This window comes from Bos indicus x Bos taurus, chromosome X (assembly GCF_003369695.1).
Source record: "Bos indicus x Bos taurus breed Angus x Brahman F1 hybrid chromosome X, Bos_hybrid_MaternalHap_v2.0, whole genome shotgun sequence".
Classification (NCBI taxonomy): domain Eukaryota; kingdom Metazoa; phylum Chordata; class Mammalia; order Artiodactyla; family Bovidae; genus Bos; species Bos indicus x Bos taurus.
In genome coordinates this window covers 68,741,776-68,750,624 of record NC_040105.1, presented here as the reverse complement: position 1 = coordinate 68,750,624, position 8,849 = coordinate 68,741,776, and the positions used below count along the sequence as shown (strand labels likewise).

The 8,849-nt window shown below is 40.8% G+C and overlaps 1 protein-coding gene across 1 annotated transcript; it reads right to left on the bottom strand.

Moving 5' to 3' along the window:
* Positions 1–3,258: 3,258 nt before the first annotated feature.
* Positions 3,259–8,125, bottom strand: LOC113887467. Its single transcript, XM_027534614.1, has 2 exons — positions 8,005–8,125; positions 3,259–5,151 (listed from the first exon to the last, which is right to left on the bottom strand). The coding sequence occupies exon 2, from the start codon at positions 5,148–5,150 to the stop codon at positions 3,720–3,722; it is 1,431 nt and encodes a 476-aa protein (XP_027390415.1). The 5' UTR covers position 5,151; positions 8,005–8,125; the 3' UTR covers positions 3,259–3,719.
* Between the last annotated feature and the right edge of the window lie 724 nt (positions 8,126–8,849).

The following is an 8,849-nucleotide window of genomic DNA, read 5'->3' as shown; positions in this document are numbered from 1 at the left end:
ATTAGAGATCTATTGAACAAAATTGGGAATATCAAAGGAATATTTCATCCATATATGGGCATAATAAAAGACAGAAATGGAAAGACCAAACAGAAGAAGAAGAGATCAAGAGAGATGTAAAAAATACATAGAATAACTGTACAAAAAAAATCTTAATGACCTGGATAACCAAATGGTGTAATCTCTAACTCAGAGCCAGACATTCTGCAGTGTGAAGTCAAATGGGTGATGGAATTCCAGCTGAGCTATTTAAAATCCTAAAAGATGATGCTATTGAAATGTGGCACTCAATATGTCAGCAAATTTGGAAAACTCAGCAGTGGCCACAGGACCGGAAAAGTCCTCATCCCAATTCCCAAGAAGGGCAGTACTAAAGAATTTTCAAAAACACTGGACAATTGCACTCTTCTCCCATGCTAGTAAGGTTATGCTCAAAATCCTCCAAACTAGGCTTCAGCATTACTCAAACAAAGCACTTCCAGATGCTCAAGCTGGGTTTAGAAAAGACAGAGGGACCAGAGATCAAATTGACAACATTCACTGGATCATAGAGAAAGAAAGGGAATTCCAGAAAAACATCTACATCTGTTTCATTGACTACACTAAAGCCTTTGACTGTGTGGTTCACGACAAACTGTGGAAAACTCTTAAGGAGATGGGAATACCAGATTATCTTACCTGTCTCCTGAGGAACCTGTATGTGGGTCAGGAAACAACAGTTAGAACCCCGAGTGGAACAAGTAACTAGTTCAGGATTGAGAAAGGAGTACAACAAGGCTGTTTATTGTCACCCTGCTTATTTAACTTATATGCAGAGCACATCATGTGAAATACCAGGCTGGATGAGTTACAAGCTGGAATATAGGTGGGAGAAACATCAACAACCTCAGATATCTGGATGATACCACTGTAATGGCAGGAAGTGAAGAAAAACTAAAGAGCCTGTTGATGAAGGTGAAAAGGGAGAGTGAAAAAGCTGGCTTAAAACTCAATATTAAAAAAACTAAGATATGTCATCCAATCCCATCACTTCATGGCAAATAGAAGGAGAAAAGGTGGAAGCAGTGACAAATTTCCTCTTCTTGGGGTCTAAATTAACTGCAGATGGTGACTGCAGCCATGATATTAGAAGACGATTGCTTCTTGGCAGGAAAGCTATGACAAATCTAAACAGTGGTTTAAAAAGCAAAGACATCACTTTGCCGAGAGAGGTCTATATAATCAAGGCAATGGTCTTTCCAGTACTCATGTACAGATATGAGAGCTGGGCAATAAAGAAGGCAGAGAACTGAAGTATTGATGTTTTAGAACTGTGGTGCTTGAGACTCCCTTGGAAGCCAAGGAGATCAAACCAGTCAATTTTAAAGGAAATCAACCTTGAATACTCTTTGGAAGGACTGATACTGAAACTGAAGCTTCAATACTTTGGCCACCTCATGGGAATGGCTGTCTCACTGGAAAAGACTCTGATGCTGGCAAAAATGGGGGCCAGAAGGAGAAGAGGGTGACACAGGATGAGATGGTTGGATGGCATAACCAATTCAATGGACATGAACTTGGGCAAACTCTGGAAGATAGTGAGGAACAGGGAGGCCTGTCATGAGGCAGTCCATACGGTCACTAAGAGTTGGACATGACTTGGCAACTGAACACAACAACAACATTGATCTGATGTCACATTTAAAAATTTTATAATGTTTAATTATATTTTAAAATTTTGTACATTAAACCCATTTTTCATTACTGAAGTGAACTCTTAGTCATCTTATCTTTATACAGTAGGAAATGGCAACCCACTCCAGTATTCTTGCCTGGAAATTTTCATGGACAGAGAGGACTGGCAGGCTACAGTCCATAGGGTTGCAAAGAGTCAGACATGATTGAACATGCATGCATATATACATCATATATTCATTATTCATTTTACATATTGTTGGGCTCATTTTGCTAAAATCTTATTTAGAATTCTTACATCATTGTTTATGACAGATATTGGCTTCAGTTTTCTAGTAATGTTATTTGGTTTTGAATATTAGGACAATGTAGGCCTCACAGAATGAGTTAGGAAATATTTTCCCCTTCAATTTTTGATTTGGGGTTATTTTTATATCATTTTAATTAAATATTTGGTATAATTTACCAGTGATGTCAAATGAGCTAGGACTTTTTTTGTGTGATAATATTATTTGTACATTCAATATTCTTTTTAGATACAGTGCTAAATAGGTTATTTATTTCCTGTGGGGAGATGATGGTAGTTTGCATCTTTCAAAGAAATTGTTAATTTTATCTAAGTTGAATTTATGGTCATAAGGTTGTTTATAATATTCCCTTATGATTTATTTAACATATGTAGAATCTGCAGAGGTGATATTTTTCATCACCTTTCATTGTTTCTAATCAATCTGCCTAGAGATTTATCTCTCGTTGCTATTCACTGGAACTCTGCATTCAGTTAGGTATACCTTTCCCTTTCTCCTTTGTCTTTTGCTTCTTTTCTCAGCTATTTGTAAGGCCTTCTCAGACAACCATTTTGCCTTCTTGCATTTCTTTTCCTTTGGGATGGTTTTGATCACCGCCTCCTTCATCATAGTTCTTCAGGTACTCTGTCTACCAGATCTAATCCCTTGATCTATTTGTCACTTCCACTGTATAATTATAAGGGATTTGATTTAGGTCATACCTGAGTGGCCCAGTGGTTTTTCCTACTTTCTTCAATTTAAGTCTGAATTTTGCAATAAGGAGTTCATGATCTGAGCCATAGTCAGCTCCCAATCTTATTTATGCTGACTTTATAGAGTTTCTCCATCTTTAGCTGCAAAGAATATAATCAGTCTGTGCCGGAGCCAGCCGGCAAAGTCGATCAGGTCCCGAGAACGTGCACGGCGGGGCTAAGAAAGAAACTAAAGCAAGAGACTACAAAGATGGGGTCGAGAGGTTCAGACACGTCACCACGAAGGGACGCAGTCTGACACCAACTTTATTCAACATCTCATATTTATACAGAAAAGCGTGAGAGAGACAAAACAGTTGACATTTTTTCTTGGTTAGCCTATACATCTTACAAACAGTCACAAGAAGTCTTGAGAGCATGGGAATGGCTCCCTGTTATTATTTCTTACACCAGATAACATTTCTCTGTGCATGAGAAGTTTGCACAGAACTCCAGGTGCCTGCAGTAAATAAGCGCCTAATCTCTGGGGTGGCGGGACAGAGAGCTATGTTTGCAAGCAAACCCTCAAGGACTGAGGCAGCTCCCAGAGCTGTGTCCTTCAGACAAAGGACCCCGTTCTCACGGGCAGCTCCCCGCAACTCCCCCTTTTTTTTTATATAGGCACACGCTTATGTTCCTTTAACCGCAGACCATTTCCATAGATGGAAGCCTTTATGATCCATAGATCATCAATCAGTTTTTTAATTAAACAAGGTGCAAGAAATAAAACAGTTAAAATTATTAAGAACAGTCCTCCCATGGCTGCTCCCAAGTACCAAATACTATTGACAGTAGGTACATGTCGAAAAAGTTCTTTAACAAAGGACTCAGCTCTTTTTGCAACATCCAAATCAGGTCTGGGTGCATTTTCAATGTTCATTATTTCCTGATGTAGATGCAGCAAATCTAAGGAAATATTTTCATTATGCCAAATACCTTCTAAATGAGCTTTCACCTTATCCCAAGCAGTTATACTACCATTATATTTTTTGGGAGTAACACAGATCTATCGAAAATCAGCATGACATTGTACTCGTAATCTCAACTTTATACTTTGAACCTCTTCACCTAAATATTTTACAACATCATAAAGGGCATTCAATCGATCCTCTAGCTTTTTGTCAATATCTTCTTGAGTCCCCAGGGCAACGGATGCATTTTGTGCCAGATTATTAACAAAAGTTGCAGTTTGCACTGATTGTGCCAAAGACAGGGCTTCAGTAATCGAGGAAGCAATAAGAGTTACCAAAGCTACAAATCCCAGAATTATTAACCCTATTCCCCTGCGATAACGCATTAAAGCACCCTCTACTTCTCTCCAAAGTTCAAGTCCCCTTTCATCATACCAAGACCCATTAATCTTTACAGGAACCATAACAAAAGCAGGCTGTCTTAAGACTAGAACCCTAGTTTGATTAGTAATTCCCCTAACACAGTTAGTCAAAGTACAATTGTTACAAGTTACATTATAATTTTGTAACCCAGGTTGTATTTTTACAGATCCTACTAGTAAAGCATAAGGGTGAGGCACACATGCACGAGGGTATCTCATGGTGAGATTCCACAAATGACCGTGTCTCACTTTCGATCCCACCTGAAGGTAGGAACCCTCACATCCAAGGGCGGCAGCTAGTTTCCAGATTTCTGTTTGGAACACTTTAGAGCCGCCCAAGTTCCAAATACGGGATGCAAAGTTCCTATTATCTTGAGCTCCAGGGTTTCGGGCTGAGTCTGGAGACCAGTCCCACAATGACTCATTTGTCCCAAATATGTTATAAACCGTAGCAGTTCCATCTCGACACAGTTTCCATGGTGCAGCAGTGACTCTTCCCCTTGTTCCAAAGTCGCAGAAAGGAATATCTAAAGGACCAGTTCCATTACGATGTTGAGGAATTCCAGACTCTTTCGTTACTCCAGGAATATACAGGCTCCAACCATTGTCAAAATCAGCATATCCGGACTCCCCAACAAAAAGACATCCTGTTGAATTAAAATATCTAGACAGACAAATAGGTAAGCGATCAAACACTCCATGATAAGAGAAATTAACTTGATTAGGAATAATATGTTTATCTGAAAAACCACCCAAAGCCACAGTATCATTAGTGTATATGGGAATAGACCGACCCTCCCAGCCCACGGGTTGGAGAAGGGGAGGATCGGGAAAATAAGCCCAGTAAGCACTTGAATATTCTTCAGAGTGTGCAGTGTTAATCTGATTTAAGATAATTAATAAGGTTATCAGGAAGCTTAAAGGTGATATCGGATCGCCCTGCACCGCAACACGATTCTGTGCCTCTCGCATCAATGCCTGAAGTTGTTGCCGAGATGGTAATTCATCATGCTCTTGAATTGTCAATCTCCTCATCTGATTTGCTAGAGACTGTCTCCGCCGTGCGTACCAACCTTTCCGGCAGCCAGCGCGGCGCTTCGGCATCCTGTGGGAAAACACAAACATGCCCTCGTCCCCAGATTAGTACTGGATCTGGTCCATACCATTTTCCTACAAGTGGGTCTTTCCAAAAGACTTTAGGTCTTATTGTTTGTGCATCAAAGTTCCAAAATCGCTGTGCTGCTGAACTGCCACTTATATCCAATTGTAAAAAATTTAGAACAAATAAAGCATGGTTTAGAAAGTTGGAGGGGGTATTGGGATACAATTCCCCCTTCTTTAGTTTTTGCAATTGATGTTTGAGAGTTTGATGTGCCCGTTCAATAATTCCTTGACCTTGCGGATTATAAGGGATACCTGTTTTATGTGAGATAGACAATTGCGTACAAAATAATTGAAAATTTTTTCCAGTGTATCCTGGACCATTGTCTGTTTTTATGGTTTTAGGGGTTCCCATAACAGCAAAACATTTAATGCAATGAGCTATACAATGTTTGCTAGCTTCTCCGGATTGTAGAGAGGCATGTAAAAAGCCGGAGAAGGTGTCAATAGTAACATGAACAAATTTTTGTTTACCAAATTCAGGAATATGGGTAACATCCATTTGCCATATATCGTTTGGCAACAATCCTCGAGGATTAACTCCATAGTGGGGGACGCTAAAAAACTGAGGACACGTTTGACATTGCTTAACAATCTGTCTGGCAGCTTCTCGAGTAATGCCAAATTGAAGTCTTAAGCTATTGCTGTTTGATGGTGTAAGCTGTGGGAAGTTTTTGCCATTTGTTCCAATGAAGGAAATATCATACGTGTAGCTTCATCAGCCAAAGCATTGCCTCGTGCTAAAGGTCCAGGAAGTCCAGAGTGAGCACGAATATGACCAAAATAGCATTTATTAACTCTGGAGCAAATTAAATGTTGTATATCACGAAAAAGAGTTTGGATAGTAGAATTCAGGGTACCAATAAATGGAACAGTCTCAATAGTGTTTAAGGCTCTTATGATATATTGACTGTCAGAATATAAATTAAATGGAGCAGAAATTTGTAATAAAGCCTGAAAAACAGCAAATAGTTCTACTTCTTGAGCAGACTTATAATTAGTATGCCAGGTGGTAGTATTGTCCTGTATAATCAAACTAGCTATTCCATTAGAAGAGCCATCAGTAAATACAGTTAGGGCGTCGGCAAGGGGCTGAGAAACAACGATTTTTGGGAAGAGAAATTGGTGATAATGAGCAAATTGCAAAATTTTATCTGAGGGATAATGATTATCAAGCCGTCCACTAAAACCAGCTAAGGCAATAATCCTTGTAATGTCGTGGCCAAAGTTATGCCTTGAACGTACGAAGGGCTGATATCGGCACAAATTTGTACATAATCGGATAAGCCTCCCTTTTTCCTGTAAGGTCTCAGGGCAGCTTGACAAGCCGAATTGGCGTTCTCATAAGCAAGCTGTTTAGTCAACACCATCCCCGCCTGCTCATCCCCTATCATTTTACCAATTGTCTCAAGCAGGCGGGCAACAAAATCCTGATATGGCTCATCTGGCCCCTGGCGAATTTTAGATAAATCTTCAGTCTTTTTATCAGAATTTGGAAGCTTTTTCCATGCTTGTAGAGCCGCAGCACTAATCTGAGGGTAGGCTCCAGGTAAATAATTAAGTTGACTATTAGTGTCTCGATATTCTCCCTCTCCCACCATCATTTCATAAGTGGTGTTCAGTCCCTGTCGCCGATTGATATCGGCTGTGATCCCACATTGCTCAGCAAACTCAGATTTCCATAGTAAATAATCTCCTCCAGATAAACAAGCTCGAGCAACCTGTTTCCAATCATTAGGTGGCAGATTTTGATTTCCTAAAGCCTCTATAATAGCCTGAGTAAACGACGCAGTCGGGCCATATTGTGCACAAGCCATTTTTAACTCTTTCAGTTGCTTAAAGGGCAGCGGCTCATAATACCTCTGCTGTTGATCATTTTCAAACACTGGATAGATTCCTGAAAACCCGGGAATATGTTCTCCTTCTTCATTAGCTCGCTTAATTGCTTGTTGAAGAGGAGATAATAATATCTCACTTTTAATTTTTATGTTTTCACCGGGCAAAGAAGCAGGGATAGATATAAGCTCTCGCGGTTCTACGAAAGGCGGAGGTGGATCGAGTCCAGCAAGAACCGAGGGAGGATATGCTGGAGGCACAGGCTGGCTGGAGTGGGAGTCTCCCTGTGCATCCTTTTTTACTGCTATAACAATCTTCTGAATTAAATTCTCCAGCTGTTCTTCAGAAAGCCCTGAATGCTTTAATTCCCCTTTTCCTGGGGGGGATTCCATGTTAACCATCATCTCCCAAGGCATATCCTCTCTATGGTTCTGAGCCGCTTGTTCATTTAACTCTTTCTGTTCATCAGAGCTTAACACATCATCACTCCCTCCAGCCTTATAAGCTGTTCCCTCAGGCACAGCATAAAGCGGCTCAGGTGATGGGGCAGAAGGCTCTGTAACTTCGGGTCCTGTGGAATCCCTGAGAGCCGTTTGAATTTTATGTCCCTCATGTTCAGGATCCAGGCAGTCTCTTATGAGAGTCCACAAAGAAAAAGCATCCACAGGAACACGATTGGGACCATGTAAGGAATAATATGTCTGCAATTGTTTTCCTACTTTTTTCCAAGTTTCCAGACTAACTGTTCCTTCCTCTGGAAACCAGGGACAAACCTCTTCAATAAAAAGTAAAAACTTTTCTAGCTGTAACTTATTTACATGAATTCCCCTACCTTTTAACATAGTTTTCAACATATGTACAAATAACTGGCGGCTATTGCCTTGTCCCATGATTTATTACTCTCGACAATCACCCTCCCTGCCCTTTACTTTTAATTACTTAGGAATTCCTCTTTACTTACCTCAATCTTGGCGGGCAGCGGCCGTCGTCGCACTCCGATTCTCGGGTCCCTGTTCGGGCGCCACCTGCCGGAGCCAGCCGGCAAAGTCGATCAGGTCCCGAGAACGTGCACGGCGGGGCTAAGAAAGAAACTAAAGCAAGAGACTACAAAGATGGGGTCGAGAGGTTCAGACACGTCACCACGAAGGGACGCAGTCTGACACCAACTTTATTCAACATCTCATATTTATACAGAAAAGCGTGAGAGAGACAAAACAGTTGACATTTTTTCTTGGTTAGCCTATACATCTTACAAACAGTCACAAGAAGTCTTGAGAGCATGGGAATGGCTCCCTGTTATTATTTCTTACACCAGATAACATTTCTCTGTGCATGAGAAGTTTGCACAGAACTCCAGGTGCCTGCAGTAAATAAGCGCCTAATCTCTGGGGTGGCGGGACAGAGAGCTATGTTTGCAAGCAAACCCTCAAGGACTGAGGCAGCTCCCAGAGCTGTGTCCTTCAGACAAAGGACCCCGTTCTCACGGGCAGCTCCCCGCAAGTCTGATTTTGTTATTGACCATCTGGTCATGTCCATGTGTATAGTCATCTCTTATGTTGTTGGAAGAGAATGTTTACTATGACCAGTGCATTCTCTTGGCAAACTCTGTTAGCCTTTTCCCTGCTGCATTTTGTACTCCAAGGCCAAACTTGCCTGTTACTCCAGGTATCTCTTGACTTCCTACTTTTGCATTCCAGTCTCCTATAATGAAAAGGACATCTTTTTGGGGTGTTAGTTCTAGAAAGTCTCGTAGGTCTTCATAGAATCATTCAATTCATCTTCTTTGGTATTAGTGGTTGGTGCATA